General features: G+C 49.6%; 6 protein-coding genes across 6 annotated transcripts; 4 read left to right on the plus strand and 2 right to left on the minus strand.

The window, feature by feature from the left end:
• Positions 1-2,386: 2,386 nt before the first annotated feature.
• Positions 2,387-3,106, plus strand: LAJ45_10545 (uncharacterized protein; the record flags this gene model as incomplete). The annotated part of the gene is made up of 1 exon (XM_046120068.1): positions 2,387-3,106. One exon carries the CDS (start codon positions 2,387-2,389, stop codon positions 3,104-3,106), a length of 720 nt encoding a protein of 239 aa, XP_045966727.1.
• A 503-nt stretch (positions 3,107-3,609) lies between these two features.
• Positions 3,610-5,184, plus strand: LAJ45_10546 (uncharacterized protein; the record flags this gene model as incomplete). The annotated part of the gene is made up of 1 exon (XM_046120069.1): positions 3,610-5,184. One exon carries the CDS (start codon positions 3,610-3,612, stop codon positions 5,182-5,184), a length of 1,575 nt encoding a protein of 524 aa, XP_045966728.1.
• Positions 5,185-7,090: 1,906 nt separating this feature from the next.
• On the minus strand, positions 7,091-8,629 carry LAJ45_10547 (uncharacterized protein; the record flags this gene model as incomplete). The annotated part of the gene is made up of 5 exons (XM_046120070.1): positions 7,091-7,134; positions 7,192-7,782; positions 7,847-7,931; positions 8,106-8,449; positions 8,518-8,629. The coding sequence occupies 5 exons, from the start codon at positions 8,627-8,629 to the stop codon at positions 7,091-7,093; spliced, it is 1,176 nt and encodes a 391-aa protein (XP_045966729.1).
• A 1,194-nt stretch (positions 8,630-9,823) lies between these two features.
• LAJ45_10548 (uncharacterized protein) lies at positions 9,824-11,475 on the minus strand (the record flags this gene model as incomplete). Its single annotated transcript, XM_046120071.1, has 2 exons — positions 9,824-11,166; positions 11,226-11,475. 2 exons carry the CDS (start codon positions 11,473-11,475, stop codon positions 9,824-9,826), a joined length of 1,593 nt encoding a protein of 530 aa, XP_045966730.1.
• A 2,201-nt stretch (positions 11,476-13,676) lies between these two features.
• On the plus strand, positions 13,677-14,408 carry LAJ45_10549 (uncharacterized protein; the record flags this gene model as incomplete). The annotated part of the gene is made up of 1 exon (XM_046120072.1): positions 13,677-14,408. The coding sequence occupies one exon, from the start codon at positions 13,677-13,679 to the stop codon at positions 14,406-14,408; it is 732 nt and encodes a 243-aa protein (XP_045966731.1).
• Positions 14,409-18,947: 4,539 nt separating this feature from the next.
• On the plus strand, positions 18,948-19,950 carry LAJ45_10550 (uncharacterized protein; the record flags this gene model as incomplete). The annotated part of the gene is made up of 5 exons (XM_046120073.1): positions 18,948-18,950; positions 19,393-19,505; positions 19,567-19,585; positions 19,652-19,789; positions 19,890-19,901. The coding sequence occupies 5 exons, from the start codon at positions 18,948-18,950 to the stop codon at positions 19,899-19,901; spliced, it is 285 nt and encodes a 94-aa protein (XP_045966732.1).
• Positions 19,951-21,885: the final 1,935 nt, after the last annotated feature.

Consider the following 21,885-nt stretch of genomic DNA (forward strand, 5'->3'; position numbering starts at 1 on the left):
AAATCATGACAGCCGCCAAGCCCACAGGAGGTGGAGGTCCAATAATTACGCACCGCTTGTCCCGGATCCGGTCTGCGTTCTTGGTAACACCGGGCAGAGTATTTTGCTCCACGCTGTAAAGATAATATATCTTACTGATAGTAGATGGGCTGGGGAATAGCGCTAATTGTACCTAAAAAAGCCTACTACAAAAACTACTACATGTATGTATATTCTCCCGCGAAACACTCACTCACTGTCTCATATGTCTCATGTGTCCGGTCAAAAAACGCGAAAGTCGGAATCTACGTATTGTGTGAGAGGCCTTGGAGGGGCGACCTTGTCATCCCTGTTCACACCAGTTCAGTATTGTAGCTCTTACAGCCATAAAGTCGAGTTAAAGGTGAGGCTCCTCAATGTTTGCTTCCCGGAGCCAATGAAGGAATTGACTGAAGTGGTGTGTACAGGGTCGCCCTCTACTCCCTCTTGCACCATAGCTAGGCGGGGAAATCCCAAGAAGCAAACTATGTATCTGACGGTTTTTATTCTTTTATTCTTTTATTTTATTTTTCAATTTTATTTGGGAGTGTTTGTAGCGATAACGCCCACCACAGCGCGGGCGTGCGAAAGCTGCATGTAGCTAGAGGTTCCATTGACCCATAGCCACCACCACCACCACCACCACCGTAGGCACTACACAGAACCACACCCCGGAGCCGGGGAGTCCTGTGAGCACTATGAATAAGTAGATTATTGCACATCGTGTACTTGCTGATTTTTCTCTTTCTCTCTGGCTGCTGCTGATGCCAGAGGCGGGTTAGTAACGCCGATATCGATATCTCCTCCCCCTTCTGTTTGACGGAGGTGTGAATGAAGGCCATCTCGAGACATAACCACCCCGTGGGAGTGGGGGTTGGTGTTATAGAGTGGGTGTTAGGCTTTTACCCCCCCCCCCAAACCACTCCCCTCCCCGGACCAAAGCGTGGGTGCCTATCGATAGCCGCAACCCCTCTATCCCATCCCCATCCCATCCTCAAAGCCATCTAAAACTCCCCCCCCAAAAAAAACATTAGCACAAGCCCCCCAACCATCAACCATCAACCATCACTCCACAAAAAAACAAAAACAAACCACCCCCCCAAAAAGGCAGTCAAAAAGGGCAAAAGAGAATCGGCAGTCAGAGGTAAAAAGCACTCATCAACTCCCAGCAAGCGCAAGGCTCGCCGGGACGGTTATGAATTTTCAGTGTATGTTTTTTAGATCATCATCCAGAGGTGCAGATGCATGGTGGTTGCCCATGGACGTGGGGTTGCAGTGGGGGAGAGATGAAGAGAAGAAGAGAAGGGGGGGGGGGGGGGGAGGAGGAGGGGGGGGGAGGAGGAGGGGTGGCTTACAGTTTACTCCAACCCATTCCGCGCTGCGCTGTGCTGTGCTGTGGATGGATGGAATTGAATGGTCAGCAGAGTCAGTCCATAACAACATTTCCATTTCCATTTCCCACCCATCTAGTGATGGAAAAAGACGAGACGATGAACAAGACCTCCCCAACTGCCGCGGTTGTTGTTGTTGTTTGTGGGTGTAGTGATGAAAGAGCGGGAAGGGCAGAGATTTTTTTGTAGTCGGGATGGCCTTGGCAGGTACCCACCCACGCTACGGTCTACCCACTGGGCGCTGACATGATTGCTTACTGTGCAAAAAAAAAAAAAAAAAAAAAACTCGACCCTAACCCTACCTTTTTTTTTTGATAAAATATTTTGAGCTGGAAGCATGGGTTATGGTTCGTTTTTCGGGGCGGATGGTGTGTGTGTGTGTGTGTGTGTGTTTTGGTTCTGCACGTTTCGGGGATTGAGTGTGGTGGTGGAAATGATCGGTTGTGCAGCTTTTTTGTGCAGTGTTTCCTTATGTACGGAGCGAGCACATAACAGACTGAGCAGAGGACAAACATGTTTTCTTGGTTGCAGGCTTAATGATGCGTTTTGTATCAAATTTTACGGTGGAGGTTCTCTCTGCTCGGCCCGTTGTGTGCTCGCTCGCTTCACAGGGCTTGAACGGGGTCGGATATTTTTACTCATGTCACTTTCAATCATTCAATAGCTATAGCCAACCCGCTCCTAGAGCCTAGGGACCTTCACGGCGGCAACTAGCACGGAGCGCGGTTGAGTGAAGATTCAATTCCTGGAGCGCCTCGCTCTAGATATCCAAAGGCCAGTTACACATTGAATGCGACATCTTGCTTTTCGCACCATAAAACCCCCATGAGCTACGCACCACTTCAACCCCCCCCCCCCATCCCACACTCACACTTTCTGCAATATCCTACAGCTCTAGCTAACTTTAGCCAAAACCAAACCTCACGACTCCCAAGCCTAGCAATATTCAGAACCCACACCCAACCACAACAGCCACAATGGAGCAACCCACAGCCGCCATCCAAGTCACTCTCTCCCCCAGGGCCATCTGCCGCATAAGGAAACTCGTCACCAGAGAAATCCATCGCTGCACAAGCGAACTTGAGCTGCTCATTGCCCGCTACAATTACGCCCTCAGCTACCTAGACCACGCCAGGGCGAATCATCAGATCAACGACACCGTTTTCCGCGCCGCCGAGGCCGAGTACAAGCGTGAAGGTGGATCGCTGGTCGAGTTCTACGACTACAGCCAAGGCCGGCCGCTGTTGGCCCTGTTGGTGCGCAAGTGGGGGGAGACCGGGTGGGCGGTTAAGAAGACGGAGGAACGCTTGGGGTCGACTTCGAAGGCGATCAAAATAGTGAGGAAGGATGCAGATAGATTGAAGACTATACTGGAGGACTTGAAGGGGGGGACGGTAGTTCCGGGAGTTGTGGAGGAGGCGGAGACCGAGGTGAGTGGAGAGGGGCTGCCATCAGCGGAGGGGGAGAAGATGGTGGAGGCACTTGAGAAGATGTTTGTGGACAATGTGGAACCTGCAGGTGAGAAGCAGCTAGTGGAAGAGGAAGCAAAGGTTGCAGTGGAGGCAGAGGTAATTGAGAAGCAGCCAACTGAAAAGGAGGCGGAGATTGCAGTGGAGGCGCCAGCAGAGTTGGAGGCAAAGGCTGTCGAGAAGCAGCCGACAGTAGAAGACGAGGATGCCAGCTGGAGTCTTGTTTAGTTTAGCTTAGTTATTCGGCTGGCCGAGATTGTTATCCTTAATTTTGAGTTTGAAATAAAGTCCTGATTAGGCTTCTCTAAAGACCATGGAACCTCAGTATCCGTGATAACTGTCCTGTAGCTTATTCCTACCGGTGCAAAGGCTAGATCGTTGATGCATATATATCAGCAACGCAGTGAAACCTCCAGATTTCGAGTGATATGTTGTGACCCACTGTCTATACCCCTTGGTCTCCCTCCAGCTGCTACTACTCGCTTAGCCTAGCCGCACAGTCAGCAGCCAGGCAGCATGTGCTATACCAACCAGTGCTGTACTCCATGCAGTGCCTGCTGTGCCAGAATAGTATTATTGCATGCTCTACCTCTCGTACATGTGCCAAGACGTAACGAGGCTCTCTCTCACTCACCTCCCCCCACTTCAACAACCATAACCTCAACCACAACCACACCTCGATATTAACTAACCTACATCATATACAGTCTACAGTTAAGATTCCAACAAAAATGCCAGCCACACGCCTCACCCTGATTGCCAACGCCTCCCAAACAAACCGCTGTCCCCTTCTCCTCCCCTCCTCCGACTCCGACATCCTCACAGCCGTCTTCACCACCTCAAAGGCCAAACTCCGCATCAAGAAGCCCGCACGGGTATTCCTGCGCGGCGGCCACGAGCTCTTCACATCAGACGACATCCAGCAATACCTCAAAGACGACCTCGTCCTCCTCATCTCCGCCGGCGAAGCGTACGTCGGCAACACCAAAGCACCCCCCAGCACCACCTGCACAGTGCACACCATCACCTCCCAGCTCGCCCTCGACCCCGTCTCCCTCTCGCAGCTAGCCGAGTGCGCAAAGCTCCCCGGCATCATCTCCGCCGTCGGCCTGCCAGACCTGCACCCCGGCACGCGCTTCCCAATCGGCTGCACCTTCGTCTCAGACGGCTACATCCACCCGCCGCTCATCGGCGGCGACATCGGCTGCGGGATGAGCTGGTACCGCACGACGCTCAAGGCGGACAAACTCTGGGACGCGGCCGGGGTGAAGAAAGTCGCCGGCAACCTCGTCGGCCTCGAGGGCGAGTGGCTGGGCCCCGCCGAGCGCGAAGCATGGCTAAGCTGCGGCACCACCGACGGCAAGTCGCTGAGCGTGGGCGCGGACTGGGACCGGTACCTGGGCACCATCGGGTCCGGGAACCACTTTGCGGAGCTGCAGGTCGTGGAGGACATCCTTCCCTACACCTACAACGACGGCACGGGGCAGGTGTACACGCCGCCGTTTGCGCCCGACGAGGTGATCCTGCTGGTGCACTCCGGCTCGCGCGGGTATGGACAGCATGTCCTGTCGCAGTTCTACAACTCGTCCTCGACCGAGGCGGACATCTCCATCCCCGCCACGGACCCAAAGGCACTCTCCTACCTCACCCTCCACGACGCCGCCTGCGCCTGGGCACAGCGCTCCCGCGACCTCATCGCACTACGCTTCCTCTGCTGCCTCGAGTCCTCGCTGTGGGACAGCCCTGAAGCCAACATCCCCGCCTACCACGCCGCAATCCAGGAGCGCAAGGCAATGGACATCCACCACAACAACGTCACACTCACCCCCTGGCCGCCCGCCGCCCCCGACACGACCAAAGCCATCTACATCCACCGCAAAGGCGCCGCGCCCTCCACCCCCTCGACTCCATTCCTCCCACTGCCCGGATCCCGGGGCACACCCACTCTCATCCTCCGCCCGCTGTTCAGCGAGGCGACGGGCCACGGGGCACAGAACGCGCTCTCGCTCGCACATGGCGCGGGGAGGGTCATGTCGCGATCAAAGGCGCGGGTGGGGATTGCGCGTAAGTATAACGGCGACACGGAGGTGATGACGAACATGAAGCCGTTTTCGCGCAGCGGGAAGGGGCGCGTGGTGGAGGGGGCGGGGTGGGTGGTGTGTGATGATAAGGAGCTGGTGTGGGAGGAGGCGCCGGAGGCGTATAAGGATGTGGAGGTTGTGGGCGAGGAGATGGTGAGGTGTGGGGTTGCGGCGGTGGTGGGGAGGGTGGTGCCGAGGGTTACATATAAGGTTAGGAGGGAGTAGGTGTGGGTGCTGGGGGGCGGGTTTGTGTAGAATAGTGGTTTGTTTGCATGGCTGCACGGGGAAGGGGAAGATGCGGGATTGGAGGGGGAATGTGTGGTTCAGCGTGGATGTGAAGGCATGGCCTTTATACTATGGTCATGGGCGACATCTACCCCTAACACCAACGAGAAGAAAACTCCCCACAGCACTCGATCCAAGAGTATACCTATAAGTACCAATTCCTCCCGACCCAGAGAATTCATCCAACCCCCAAAAATACCTCACAGGTTCATATAGTATTAATTCTATTGATTATACCCATTGAGCTCTGGTTCCTTGCGTATGTATTGGTTAGCGCTCGTGGATTAACGGTTGAGGTACTGGCGGTAGACATTGAATTTATATGGATGAGATCGATCCACCATGGTATACTTTGCAATTGGTGGGGGTGGATCATGGATGATCACTCGATATATCCGTAGTCACGCTATACCTCATACAATGAAGGAGATGAGCCTTGCATTCACAAGATCCGCCGGGAGATCTGTTGACTAAATTACTTGTAGTTCCGGTTTAATTCGAGAGCTTGAAGCTGATGTGGGGCATGTTAGCGGAATAGTAGTCTTGTTCGCAGACGATTTTCCCAGGTAGAGTACTTATGGCCCGTTTGGCATGGCTGTTGCGGCGGTATCGAAACTCTACTCCGTTAGGGGAGTTCTAAATTAGACAGGGTTTTTATTTTTTTATTTTTTTTCTTTTCCAAACGGAGCTTGGGTTTATTTGACCTGTAAAAGTTAATTTTTTGGACGGTCCTAAGAGTGGGGATCAAGTCAGGATCAAGTTAGAATGGAGGTTGGAGGTTGTGATTGGCCGACCGGCTAAATTCCATTTTGATCTTGGTTAAGCTTTTAACCTGAAAAAAAAAAAAAAAAAAGAAAAAAGTCGAATCAAAACTTCGGGTCAAGATCAATTGCAAATTTGATCCCTTGCCAAAATTTGGGTGTGGACCCCTGGAAACTTGATTTTGATCTCGTTGCTTACTACAGCTAGTTACTAGGGTACTTAAACTAGCGGACTTCCAAAATCGAAGCTCTCATTAGTTTTAGTTTTGGTTTTGATTTCTGACTTGATCCTCACTTTGGGGAGTACATACTACTGTGACTGCAACAACTTGAACGAAAAGATGCAGGTACCCTGACTGACCCCTACCTTTTCAAAAAAAAAAAAAAAAAAACTCCGCCCCACTCTAAAACTGCCTGTCAGAACACGAACCTTCTTGACAGAACGGAGTTTCGAAGGAAATGAAACAGATTTATGAGGTTGTCTGTCTCCTATATGTATGACCCTGTTACGACAGGTAGCCAAACGGGCCCTGCTTCATCATCAACACTTGCTGGGCACGAGACAAGCGGGATAGGTGTTGAGACACGTACGTTACGGTCGTAACCCGTTAAGCGTATGTGTTAGTTTGAGGCCCTAGAAAGGTAAGCCACGGCGCCCTCTTGGTCCAATCATCGTCACTCTCATCTCCTCTCATTCGAACAATAAAGCAACAGATCTTGATCAAACATCTCACATCCAGACCTCAGAGAGCGAGACCTCGATCACAAACAACCTGAAAGCGTCGGATCTCTTCTGGTTTTCGAGTCGGGGCGGCCGGGTTTCTATTGAAAAGAAACCCCTTCTTTTTTCTTTCTTTCTTGATAACCAGCTATAACCTACGTAACATATGAAGGTGCCATGGCGTTTATATGGTTTAACAGCCCTCCCTGTGGAGAACGACCTTGGGCTAGGCCGGGCTAGATATGACCAAGGCCCTTCAGACTGTTCACAAAACATAATGGCTGGCCCGACCAGCCACAGGATTCCGCCCTGGATCTGCTTGTTTTTGGGCTTGTTGAAGTCATTCTCCAAGTAGTAAGCCCTTCTACAATTTCGCTTTCTGTTTCCCGTCCATCTCCTCCACCGTCCCTACCAGCCATGCCCTCGTCAGTATCCCACAAACCTACCACAGATAGATATACATACTCACACAATCTCTCCGAATATCCTCAACCCTCCTACACCCCGCCAACTCCATCGTCAAATCAAACTCTGCCAGCAAACTCCTCATCACATGCTCCACCCCGACCTCCCCCTGCACCGCCAACCCCCACACCCACAACCTCCCCACCAGCACCGCCCTCGCCCCCATTGCCAGCGCCTTAAACACATCACTCCCCGAGCGCACCCCCGAATCAAACAACACCGTCGTCCTCCCACTCACCGCCCCAACCACCCCCTCCAGCGCATCCAGACTCGCAACCGCCCCATCGATCTGCCTCCCCGCATGATTCGACACCACCACGCCATCGCACCCCACCTCCACCGCCCTCTCAGCGTCGCGCGCGTCCTGGATCCCCTTAACCACGAAGGGCCTGCCGCCGGTGAGCGTCTTCCACTGCTGCAGGACCCACCTGACCTTCTCCCACGTGTGCGGGCGGCCGTGCCAGATTGTGTCGATCCACTTCTGCGCGGCGGCCTTGGGGTCCGTGGCGGCGTCTATGCCGGCCTCCTTCAGACGGCGCTGGAAAACAGGGTCTGTCAACCCCAGGGAGGCTCCGCGGCCGTGGTAAAATGCTGTATACGTGTTTTACCGTCAGCACAGCAGCACCAAATAGCAGTTATAGAAACTCCTCGGGACCATAATTCCCCATTGCGATATCGTCGTGCCGCCAGCCCAACTGCCAGGTGTCCGTAGTGAGAATAAGCACATCGAACCCCGCACCCTGCCCACCAAATGCCTCTCATCAGTCACACACACCACCCAAAACAGACATGCAGCCGCATGCATACCCACGCCCGCTCCAACAGACTCATCGTCAACTCATCATCATGCGGCATATACAACTGAAACCACCTCACGCCCCCCCCCCCCCCCCGGGGCCATTCGCCCCACCCACACTCTCCACCGCCCTACTCCCCGCCGTACCCAACCAATACGGCACCCCCAGTCTCCCCGCCACCCTCGCGACCGGCAGCTCCGCCTCCGCATGGTAGATCTCATTAATACCCACCGGCGCAAAACATACCGGCGCCGCTATACTCCTTCCAAATACCTCTGTGCGAGTCTCGCGCCGGTTTGTATCAACCAGTGTTCGCGGTAGGATACGGCGGCGGTCGAAAGCGTCGCGGTTGGCGCGGTGCGTGTATGACTGTCTGGCGTTGGAGGATGCGTAGAACCAGCCGTTTTGGGAGAGTTTGGCGCGGGCTTTGGATTCGAGCTTTGTGGGGTTCTGTGGTGGTGCTATGTTAGGAGTGGGAAGTAATGCGAGTGGAAGGAGTAGGGGAGGAGAGGGGGGGGGGGATATATACCGGTATTGAAAGGCGGAAGTCGGCCATTCGCAGCATTGATGAGGTTCTGGCGCTGATACGGGTGCCAATGCGGCGTTGAGCGGTGTTTCCACTGGTTTTCCTCGTCCGACATCCTACTAACAATAACAATAACAATAACAATAATAACAGATACCAAGTACCAAGAAAACACCGCACCCGGATCCCCCACCGGGGGGGGGGGGGTTTAAATATCCCACCTCCCCCTCCCCTACCCTAGACCTGGCTGTGAGTGGTGGTGGTGAGGTATCGATGACGTCGCCATCCGACCGTTCCGGAACGGTGGCCATTGGTGCAAGGGCCTTTCTCTTCGCCCCCGCCTGCCCCGCCAGTAGAAGTGCTGTCTTGGTGGATCTAAAACACGTCGAACTGGGTTTGCTGCGTGTGGACGAGATACCACGAGCGAAAAATTAGCGCGAGTGAGAATCTGTGATTGGCTGACAAAATAGGAAATGATCGGATCGACAACTTTTCGGAAATTGTTGCAGAAATGGGCACATGCGGTCTGGTTTCGTCGCATTCGCTGTCGGTGCTGGCTTTTTTTTTTTCTTTTCTTTTCTTTTCTTTCTTGATTTTTGGTGTGGAATTGGGGGTGGGTATGGAGAAACAAAGGATCATATAGGTGGGGGGGGGGGGGGGGGGGCGTCTTGGGAGGGTCTAACTAGCTAGTTCACGAATTGTAAATATCCCACACACCTCGCCCTTTTTCCGTGGATCCATCGTCTACTACAGAGAGGCTCTTTGATCTCTACAGCTGCCGTGGGCTCATTTACCGAGAGACTGGACAGACACATCACTCATCCGTCGGTCACCCATAGTGATGGGCATGAGACAAAACCTGGCGAGACTTCGCACAAGACAAGACGAGACCATGTCGGGTTCAATATGCAAGGTCTCAAGACCATTTTACAAAAGTCTCCGGACTTTGCTTTTAAGCTAAAAGTATGTTTATTTCATTAATTTCGACCATAAGTTTGAATTAATAACCGTAACCCTCCTCGAATTTCTCGCTATGAAGCTGCAAGTAGACATCTATGTCGTTTTACACAGAAAATACCTGTGATTACAAAGTCCCGAGACTTCGGCAAGACTGACACTTATGTATTGGCAATTACAAAACATGAACTCTAATATTACAAGACGAGACAAGACTGCTCTCATCTCGTCTCGTCTTGTATTGTGCCCATCACTAGTCACCAAATTCCCTAGCTTTAAAAGGGCTTGCTTATAATTCACTAGAATAAAACTAATATATAAACACAACTAAATAATATACACAGAAACGTTTCTAAGCCCTCCACGGTCCTCCACGTCCGCCTGGTCCACCCCTAGTTCTAATGGTTGTCGCAGTGATAGTTGCCGACGCAGAGGATGCAGTGGTAGAGGTCTTCTTCGTCGCCAAGGTTGTCGCAGTAGATGTCGCCTTGGTCGAGGTTGAAGTCTTGATCGAAGTTGCAGCCTTAGTTGAAGTTGCAGAAGCAGCAGCCGCAGCCGCAGTGCTGGTAACTGCTTTGGCTGTTACTTCCGCAGCAGCCACTGATCCCCACAACGCAGCGGGAGTGTACACGGGGATTGACTGCGTAGTTCCGTATCCCGCAACACCCCACGCCGGGCTAGTGGGGCTTGTGAATCCTGACATTGTGGTAGTGATGGTAACAGTGCTGCTAAATGCGGTTGGTGTCGCCCCGCTGGCAAGCTCTCTAGCGCAGTATCCAGTTCCGTAGACGTTGTTGCACTGAAGCACCACGCGGTCCTTGTTCACGGTCCACATTGAGAAGTCCTCAAGCGTGATGTTGGTCAATGGGACCACATCCGATCCCCTAATCACGATAGGGCCGCGGCTGATACCGTTGTCCACCGTGCCGGTCCAGTTGCTGAACACAAGGTTCGACAACGCAATTGCACCAGTGTTGGGTGTGGTGTGGGAATACCAGTACTGGTCGATGTCGAGAGCGTATGTGGTGTCATATGCCCAGAAGTCCTCGAAAATGCTGTTGCGGACGTAGCCGACGGCGCCGGTACCACCGGGCCAGGTCTTGATCATGAGCATCTGGGTGCACTGGTAGACGTGGATGCGGCGCATGTGGATGTACTCGATTTCCGAACCGCCATTGCCAGCGTCGAGTGAACCAATTGACATTCCGCCAGACTGGTTGCAGTAGATATCTTCGATCAGGACGTTCTTGGAGGGTGTCTTGACGCTGATACACTCGTCTCTGTTGGTAACCTCGATGTGGTGGAGGTAGCAGTTGGAGTCACAGATCAAGTCAAGGCCGTCAAGGCCACCCTTGTTTCCGCCGCGGATGGTGATGTGGTATGTCTCCATGTTGACGGCGTTATTATGGATAAGATGGAACGTGGGGGAATCGATGAGGAACAGGTCGTGGACGGAGTAGTTGGTGCAGTTCATGAAGCGGAGTAAACGGGCGTTTTGTGATGATCCGGAAATGCGTACTTGGTATCCGTTTCCTTGGATAGCACCCTTACCATTGCTGGAGTACATCTCCAAGTTGGTGGCACGCTTGATAACAATGGCATTGCCAGAGAAGCTTCCCGCAACATCGAGTGTGATGAGACCGTCAAGCTGGAAAGCCCAGTTTGATCCTGCGTTCAACACGACACCAGTAGAGACTGAAATGCGTTAGTTTCCGTTATTTGCGTAGGCCATACGGGGAAAAGAGAAAGCTTACTCAAATAGTTTCCCTCAGGAACATACAGTGTTGCCCCATTTTTAGCGGCAGTAACACATGCAAAAGCCTTCGTGATTGCAGGACCAATATCGGTAGCTCCGTCAGCTACACCACCGTAATCCAATACGTTACAGATTGTGCTTTTGGCCGACAGAGCAGTAGTAGGACCTACGGCTGTGCCTTCGAGAAGCTGCCCGAAAACCGCCGGGGCAAGAGCTGCAACAAGAGAGAGTGCGGTTTGGAAACGCATTTTGGAAAAGAATGTGGTATAGACGCTGCACTGCAGGTCTGAATATGCGAATAAAAAGAAGTGAAAAGAAGGGACGGAATGAAGGAGTACAATCAATCCAGTTATTGCTGTGTGAGAGAACAAACGAACGGTCGGTAGAGCTGGTGGGGGATGGCAATGTCCTTTTTATTCACACATCTCTGTACGCGCTTTGGTCTCCGAAGCTCAAAAAATATTTTAATATAGTTGTGACGGTCTATATATTAATTGCTAGTACTCTCTCCACTTTATTCACCGCGGGGTGGTAAAACCTTTCCGCTCTAACCTGCTTCGTTCTTTTATTAAGGGTTCGGTAATACCTCCCTGGTTGCGCACCAAGCCTATTTGATTTAGAAGCCAATTGTTGTTCCGATCTGCGCAGGGATTGATGTTTCGTATATAACCCCAACCCAGGCCAAGTTGGGTCTCTCGGCAAAACTGGTGAACATTCCAACCTGAAACCCGAGCTTCTTTCGAATTCTGTCTCTTGGTCTATGGGCCGGTTGTGTTTGGAAAATTGTGTTTCCTTTCAGGGGCTGGGTGGGCAGATACGTGAGCTGGATACCAGGGCACTTAGATCGATTAAGTTTGAGCTTTTGCATAGATCGTTGTACGTACCGGTGGGTATAACTAGGAGATTAAAAGCTTGCATTGTTGCCGATCGTCCCGAGAAAATGGACACGGTTTTCCCTTGGACTGGGTCCTTCTAGACTCGTGCTAATATTCTCTAGTACATATGTTGCGCAAAGTCCATTCATGCCACTAGCGTTGGTGCGGAACTAGCTTATTATATAGTATTCTTGTTTAATGGGAGGTATCAAGGCCGCGGATGAGATAGCTTCATATCCTTAAAACATATGCTATTATGCATGGTGATCGTACGATATGATTAGAACGCATGCTCAGAGAGGGGTAGAAAGAAGGAAAGCGGAAATAGAAACAGATGATGTAGCTAGATCTCGATCCCATACTCCGGCGACATCGCTCTCGATATTCTTAAGCAGCAGTCTATTCGAGGAGGAGGGGGCCATTCAACGAGAAGGGGATGAAAGCGAAGTACGCGAGTCCTGCCTGTGGATGAATCGTGTATCTGGAGGAGACCTCTGAGATTGCGTTAGCATAAATTTCAATATATAGAACTGTTTTTTTTTTTTTTTTTTTTTTTTTTTTTGGGGGGGGGGGGGGGGGGGCTGGAGAAATGGGAGTTGAAATACTGGGAATTCTATTGCCTTCATCAAAACGGTGAATCTGGGATTCGGTATTATACCTTTTTATTGGACTATCTCGGGGGAGCCAGTGTGTGAGGACCAAGGGAGGACTAGAAAGAATTAATTAGGTGTAGGAGTATATAAGCAAGAGCACATATGATCCACCAAGCAATCTTTTCAGGAGCCGCCGGAGTGCCTCATCGATCGTGATAGGTAATCCTGAGGGTAAGGTGAATAAATGTAGGTGAATAAATGTAGGTGAAAACCTAATATGTATGCTGACGATGTTGCAGAAGAGACGGTGGAAAATAGAGTCTCCTAATATCCAACTTGATAAACTAGTAAGGCGTGGTTTGCATGTTACAAAGGCCAGGACGGAGTCAAGTTAACATGTATTAAACTCACAGGTATCGTCTCGCAACTTGAGGACCACGGCCAAGTGCCTGTTCCTTAACTGGCCGACAGCTGTTGTCCTTTATCGATCTCGACAGAACAACTAACGTACGCGTACGTCCTCTGTGGTTTCGGTATATACATGTATTATATGCAGGTTACGAACCACTTTAGAAGCGATACATGTTCTTTACCAGTCTTGGGATATCAAGCTCAAAGAACGGCCCGAGCCTGTGATGGGATAGTTGTAGCTAATAATTCCTGTAAATAAAGGATTCTGGAACACTGCCTAGAGGCCCAAAGATTTCTTGATAGATCGATACGCTCGTAATTTCGAGTGATGACATATGATGCAAGCTCAATCGCCTGACTGTTGTCGTAACCACATTCAACCCAACCAAACTTTCAACATCCACAACCATCAAGCACCTCGCATGGTCACAACTTCAACGTTTTAGGCATTGCTTTCAAGTTAGTATCCCCATCTACATGAAACCCTTTCTCCAATTAACCACAATAAAAGGGCCTCACCCCACTAACCCATCATCACTAATCCCTCCAACACCAGCAGATACCGCGACAATGTCAAACCAGCCCCCCACGCGTTCATACTCCACTAGCTCAGGCATAACCCAAGCCTCCCGTCCGCACCAAGCCACGCCCTACGCCCCCCCTTATCAGTACCAGTCCCGGCTCCCTCTGCCCCAGGCCCCGACAACCCCCCTGCCTCCGCCCCGCACAAATACTACTACGGCGATCCCTTATATTCGTGTCAACCCTCCATCTCTCCCCGTTTCCCGTGTTCTTTTCCCTTCACAGCCTCGTCCTCTGAAGTGGCGAGAGCACCCAGGCCTCTCTCGAATCCCGAGACTGGTTCCGACTCCTGAGACTCCGACACCCCCAGGGAGAAAAAGAGAACGATTGCCTAGGGAGGTGTCATCGGCACCAGGAAGTCTGAGGGACAAAGATAGAGGATGGAGCATTGACGGTAGGGTTAAGGCAAGAAAGACGGTCAAGAGAGGTTTGGCGACGCCCTCGGCACCAGAACAGGGACCTGAACCGTCAAATGACACAACGAGAACCTGGCCATTAATGGATATGGAGAGGTTGTCGCTGCATGAAGGATTGTCTTTGAACCCAGCAACTAGGGAGGGGGGTGGGGATGGGGATGGGGGTGAAGAGGCCGAAGATGAGTCCATGACTGGGGTCACTCAGTCTTTAGCGACAGGTGGAAAGAGGAGGACAAGCTTCAGAAGGTTCGTCAAGAAGATTAGGAGATCTTTTAGCAAAGTCACGGAAAGATTAAGGGATTAGATGGGGATATATTTCCTGTAGGTGACCACGAATTTAGAATGCCTTTTCTTTTCAAAAAAGACAGATATCTAAGTTGGAATAGGCTTCAGAGACGTTTAAGATCTATGGAAATTGATAGGGCAGTCAGTGATTCATGTGCCTACAATATACACATAGATCTCTGAAGATCTGACCACTAATCATAAGTATTATCCCTGGGACGTTGACAACTCTCCGATACAGGCTAACTAAATATTAGTTATTATGATTCGAACGCATATAAAGTCCTTTGCACCTACTTTAATTGTAATATCTACCTACAGATTTGTGGGGTAATCAATCGAAATTGATACAACCTCACTTCCCAAGATTCAACGGAGAGAAGGGCCAAATAGAGCCATATAAAGTTAGGAGATCTTTCTGTTACATAGATGAGATCTCTCAAGGTTATTCTCGTCGGTTTTGCTTCGCGTGTCTCACGCCAAGAATACAACAGACGAGTGATGATCTATGATTTGTTTGCAATTCGGGGAAAATATGAGCGGTTCTAAACACGAGGTTTCCCCTCTTTCTTTCCAACCTCCCTTCTCCCGCACTAAAAGCCAAGCTCAAAATGAGTCCCACTGTTAATTTCCGATACACATCTTCGTTATTCACCCATCCACCTGACTATGCACCCCCGGAAGCAACATGTCACATTTCAGATATTTTATCTTGATTCCCAGCCTCCTCCGAATGTCTCTCAGCGGGACAACCCGTGATCTACATGCATTGTTTTACCTTGGTTCTGTCTCGATTCCTGATCATGAACCGGGGACCGGGATACGTTGAGCGTTGACATCATGGATGACGTAATCACGGGGCTTTATTATTGCGGTACCTGACACGACCCGATTTGCATGAATGTGGGGAAATGGCCAAGATTTGGATATGGGGCCGAGTGGCTTGATGGATCTGGGCGAGGCTGCTGTAGAATTTAGAGTAGGGCGAGATTGAATCCAAAGTGCCAAGAGCTTGCAACTCCAGACAATAAGAAGGTAAAGGAACCGCTGCAGCTAGCTAACTGGGGAGGCATATACTCAACATTTCCAGCAGTAACAAACATTATTATTACGGTAAAAATAAAATATCAGCTAGTGACATTCGCATGTAATATAGCTTTCTTCTTTCCCACGATAGGCGTAAATTATGTGTCCTATTATTTCTTGCGCATGCAGCTGGTGGGATCATATATCGAACTTTCGGGGATTATCCTTTCTGAAGAAAACGAAGGCGTATATTGGAATGTTTCTAGTGGCTGCAGGTCTGCGTAGCTAGCAGCTAGATTCCTAAAACCTTTTCCTTTATCTATAGTACCAAAGCCTCGACCGGCTCTAGATTTGGAAGGTCTCAGGTTAACGGAAAACGGGGCTGGCTCTGTTCATAAATTAGATAATTTATTGAGTTTTTCAGCTATCAAAAGCAATAGTAGGCTGGGACGGGGGTTTGTAGGTCAAACACATTGATCGAAATTGACATAGAGGCGTATACTTGCGCGGCTGGTTTGAAGCCGCTCGAAGAACTGTGGCGAGTGATCTGGCAGCCAACGAGAGTTCACGTTTTTGCAGTATTCAGATCAATTACCTCTTTTGTCTGAGCGGCTTCAATCCGGCCGCGTGCGTACGTACGGCATGTCTGGCGGTGTTTACTGGCGGGTAACTGGTGCGCCCCAAAATTGTGCCACCCCGGACCATGACACTGTCAGATTTTCGCCACCCAGGACACAATTTCGATCCATGCAATCCTCCGATCACAATTATGGTTCAAAGCAACAACGGAGCCAAAGCCATCCAGAGTCAGAGCTAGAGTTAGACCTGGGGCCAGAAAGTTCATATGCAAAATCCGGGTTGAAAAACTGGGGTTGAGTTTGAACAAAGTTCGGTATGACATACTCTTTGGTAAATGTCTCCCTGAGCCCTTGAAATCCCTCCTCACTCGGATAATTAGCGAAGAAAAGAAATGATATACACTTCAATTAATCAGTTTCTGTGTCTAACGGATACCAGCTTGTCTAGATAGTGCCTATGTCCCACTTGGACAACATCAACCCTTTCAACCCGCAGTGTTTTATTTTGGGATTCTCAAACTGCAGATCAAACTGGGACTCTTAATTGGCTTAAAAACTTAACTTAACTCTAGTACTAACACAACTAACCCTAAGCATAAAAACATCGTCCAGCTTTGTTAACTCTCCTCCTATAGAGGAGATAATCCAAGGGGTACCTCGAGCACCTCAGTTCAGTTAATCTATAACTATTTCTGTCATGTGATCGCTAAGATTCCGGCAACCGGCAATATCAATTGGGACTACAGGACAGTCACTGCAGGATGGCGGGATAGTTCAAAGGATTTTGAGTGAGTTGGCAGTTTTGTTTATTCTTGGCTCAATATCTATCATCGTTGATCCCACCTTCTTTCTTTTCCTACCCCCTCAGACACACTCCTAATCGAAGTGGTAGTTATCTTCCCATAACCTCTTGGGTTCAGATTCCTTATGGTGCCAGAAACCTTGGGCTCGAAGTCCCAACCTGCAGCACCAATAGCATCATCTCATGCTGAAGCCACAAAGTACAACACAGGGCGTCAAACTGCCGCAATATCACCGCCACTATGGCACCAAATCCACCCTGACAACACTTCGGGAAATGGTTTTCCCACCGCGCGTACTGCCAAGCTATTTATAAGGTGTGGCAAATAAGTGCCCCGTCGAAATGTTTTGCAGGAATGCCCGAATACCAGAATACCGGTATTCCAATCTGCATATTCACGGGATCCTGCCAGGAGTTGTTGAACGACGTCATCCATGATATGGTGTCAATATACCTTACCAAGATCTAAGGGATTCCTAGACAGCAAGGCTAGTATGGAAAAGGTTTAAGCTTTTAAGCGAAATTGGCCCTTTGATACAGGGTAACTTGAGACCACAGGCCCAGACTTTAACGACACTATTTCTCGAGTGAAGATATGGGGGTGTCTTTTGGATAAGGAAAACTATGATCTCACAATTTTGTTCCACCTTTTTCAGTTCCCAAATCATTCTTGAAAGCTTATTTGGATCTAACAACAAACAAACGGCCATAGAATCATGGAATATCACTCGGGTGATCGGCACGGCATTGCGGGCTTCGGCTTCGCCAAAATTTTCTGGAGAGACCTGCCCTCTCGCCACTCGCCTTTCACATGCTTCTTGCTTTATCCTCGCTGGGATTTTCATTAATTTCTTTGTGATTCATCTGACGTTCGCCTTGCCAAGACTTCCATGATCCCATGTCTCGAAAAACCTGATTCTAGTCATTCCACACTATCCTGACACCATCACTTCGCTCCGTATATAGCTTCGTCGGAGTATTTCCCCTACCCAACTACAAAAAAACCTTCGCCCTGCGTTTAATTCCTGAGGTTAAAATTACTACACAAATTATGCGTGTCTCTTGGCAGGGCGTTTTTTTCAACGGAGCTCCAGCCCGACGAAACGGATTAGCCGAAGTCTAACTGCACCTTCGGAGGAAGGAAAGGTTGAAGATACACGTGAGTATGTATATCAGAGAAAGAGAAGAGAGAGAGAGGAGACGGTTTCTTTTTTTGGTGGTTGCCACCCGGCCAGATTTGGTGTGGCGCTCGCCAGCAACCACTAGGTCAAACAGGAAGTGATCTGCATGCAGAAGCCAAACATTGCGACTCTCTCAGTTGTCGATTAACAACCGCCTTGCAGGGAGGTATGGGGAATAACACTGACCACACACGACAAGGTTTCCGTGAATGCTCTAAAACTCTAAGCTTATGGCTCATCACTCCGCAAAACTTCGTTCTACGATTTCTGTTACGCACATCACCACCATAGTACTGGTATTATAAGTCCCGGGGGATAGATAACCTAATTGAATTTATTAGAATACTACTGTCCGGTTGGCCGGGATTGCTAACTGTCTTTGCGGCGGTGCTCGCGACTACATACAAGCATGCAGACCAAGGGAAGGCATCTAACTCCACTTCACACGCCACTGCCGGAACTATCAACCGCTACCATACGAAGGAAGCATCGGGCATCGAGGATCGCAAGTGATACTACAAGAGACTTGCCGACAAATGACCAAAAGTTCCCTTATCTGAGAGCAGGGTTGACAATATTGTATCGATATAGCGCCTACACGATACCAATTAGGGGCATGTGTTAAGGCCAACTCGGCAAACCCGGTAGATTCAGAATCAGGGGAACTGCAAAAGAGTGATGGGTAGCGCGCTGGATGATGTGGTGCCCACCCTCAGTTGTCTGTATTTGTGTCAACAAATGTGGACTTTGTATGAAAGACGCAGAGGGAAGGGGAACGAGGGTAAACAAAGCGGTAACTATGCTCAAATATGTGCAAAATCTTACCAGAGGATGGCATCCGGTCTAACAGGTGCAAAATCAAGGTTAAACAATTTTTACCTCTCAATAAAATTGCTAGTAAAACTTCTCCTCGGGTGAGGTATCAACTCTGAGTCTTTGAGAAAAGAACTGATATATAAAACACCAAAGAAATGGTAACGAACCCTCTATTCCGTCTAGAAAACGCCAACGAAGATGCTCGTAGCCCATATGATGGAAAAGACAGTTTATCCCTCCTTCTACCCACAATTTCCCCCATCTTATACTCATCCATCTCCTCCCGCTACGCTTTTCCCCCCATCCTCGCCGTGCCCATCCCAGTCCCCGTCTCTTTTTGATCCACTGCTTCTTTGTGCCCGTCTTTCCTCCAGTTCTTTCCCCCACATTTCCAAAACTGCCTCCTTGCTTCTGTCTCTAAGAGCCCTTTTTATCTCTTCTGTCAACTCTGAAAGCCCATCATATATTTCTTGTTTCCGACTTTCCCACTGCTCTTCTTCCTCCCTGTCACCTTCCACATCCCATGAGTCCTTCCTTCGTGTCATCTCATCCTTAAGCGCGTGCGTCAATTCCTTCGTTAACGTTTCTATGCGATCGTAGCCACTCTTCCTTTGCTCTTTGCTCAAACGTCTCGATTTTGATTTTTGTAATGCTGCATCGACAGGAGATGGAGGTGGACCGGAGCTTGACGAACCCTTCCTGGGCGGAACACTGTAGCGACCTGGAGGAGGTTCCATAGGAGATCAACATTGATCTCTATATCAACCGCCACAGAAAGAAACCCAGAAGAACCGTATGTTCAACAGGGAATCTATTCCAAGGATTAATTGATGGGAGAAGTAAGCTAACTCCGTTGAAGTTGGGTTGTGAGAGGGGGTTTGTGGCGCACACCCACAGTTTTCAGGGCGATGTAGCGAGGGTTGATGATCCTGTGTACGTACTCGGAGGAAGTTTTACGGACAGGTTGAAGAGTATGGCAAGCAAAGCCTTATATTCCGTAAGGATCTTCTCTTCTGTCCGCTGGAGGAGTCTCCAGAACGCGATAAGGGTGATTCGGAAGGGTAGAGGTTGACCGAGGGTGCTTGACAGTTCTACAGCCTCGTCCTTAAGAGTGCCAGCCTGTTCTTGGGGGGTACCCCCCCGTTACGCCACTGCTGATTGGACGGAAAGTCTGTCCGTGGCCCGTTTTTGCTTGAACTTTCTCATTCGCCACTTTACCCGGCCGATTTCTAACCTTTTTTCCCCTTTCGCATGTCCCTTTTCCCAAAGTGGAGTTAGAAACAGCATATTATCATTGCGGGGAACCCCGCCGCCCATGGACTGAAAGCTCGGCGGATAACTAGCAAATTTCCAAGTGTGGGTAGCATTAGGTGCCCTGACTGTACGCTAGGTACTTCAGATCATGCTTTCACTGTTTACGTTGAAGAATTCTATCTTCGAAGATGGTGTTTTTGATGGGTTGAAGCGAAACTCTGTCGAGAGTTGGCCACAAAGTTACGAAACGATGCTAACACCAAACCCGCCATATTCTCCGTCTACGTCACTCAAAATCGAGAGGCTCGTGGGAAATTCTTGAGGCCGTCCACAGATCAGAATCAGAGTCCAGAATCAGAGTTCAGAACCAGAAAAGCAAATAAAAAATCCAGTAGATAGAGGAAGTGAATACGGGAGAGTTACAGTCCCGAAACGGTACCGAGACGAGGTTGTTGCCAATTGAATAGTAATATGTACATATCATAGTTTATGATGCTTGCGTGGACACCTCTCGGTGGCCACTTCACAATATCTTGGTTGCATAATCCCGCTGTGCTGCTACCTCTTGCAGGAGACCGGTCGTTGTCCACAGCCGTCCTCAATCCTGAAAAGTGATCGAAATATCATTTCACTCGGAGACAATTTGCCACCGAACCAACCATCTCCTAAAGCCACTCCATGTCCGCCCCGTATTCATTAGTATGAAATCATTTTTTACCTAGCTAGTTTCACCTGACTTGGTAAGGCGAAATCCTGGAAACCATAACCCACCCCTCCGCCCTACCCGACGCTTACGCAGGGAAGGAAAAAATAAGTATGGCGGCACCCTGCATACAAAATCAACTATGTATCATTCCACCTGGTGTAAAACCGCGACCGAAGCAAGGGACCTGGTACCCCAACAAGCCCAAGACACGTCCACTAGCTCCGAGTGAGGGCCCATGACCCGGGAAAATCCGGTAATACAAACACCGCCATCCAATAGATCGGCAGTGTACTTTACCAGATATTGAATTCCTTACTTAAGCAGTAGAGTTAACTTTAAATAAGAACAAACGTTGTGGCAGGGGTAGTATTTTTTTCGGAGTTCCTCGAGTTGTATCCGTCCCTGCTCTACCTTCACCCTGCCTCGGAACTTTGGGTCAATTCACAGCTGAAGTTTGTATGTAGACCTATCCTACACGAGCAACTATCTCAAGCGATCCGATCGGGATCGACTTTGTAAAATTTGAAACCGGACACTATTGCATGACCGGAAATATATGAGTTGTTGATTGATAGGATTGGTTGAGGTTGAGGAAATGATTTTATGAATGACAAGGAAAAAAAAAAAAATTGGCGAAGTAAGTTCGCAAGTGGCGAAAGAATATGTGGCTCATGCGCTGATCGTCGGTTTTAAACCTTATTGGGTTAATGACCTTTGCCACAATGCTTATGACAGAGAGTCATGTGATCGACTCTTGGACAGTAAAAGAATGGAGTTCATCCAAACCATGGTTTTGTTCAGACAGTTGTGTTGTGGCGTTTCGCTTCCGAGGGCCAATGGGACATAGGCCAACTAGAGCTGTGGCGGTGACAATGGACCCTGAATGCTGTCACGTGGAGATAGGGTTATTAACATCCGGTATAGCCGGATTCGATACTACCGATTATGAACATAGATAGCACTTACCTTTCGGATTGTTGCCAGCGAACCCCGAATGTACTGAGAGCTGAGAGTATGTATTCGAACAGAGGTTTCTTTGCAATTGATTACCTGATTTCCCCTTAGTTATATACCTAAAATGTTCCTTCCTATATGAGATTGTGACGCGCCAAGGGACTGATCGAACATGCTAG

The sequence above is a fragment of the Morchella importuna genome (genome assembly GCF_003444635.1).
Source record: "Morchella importuna strain M04M26 chromosome Unknown Morimp01GS047, whole genome shotgun sequence".
NCBI lineage: Eukaryota > Fungi > Ascomycota > Pezizomycetes > Pezizales > Morchellaceae > Morchella > Morchella importuna.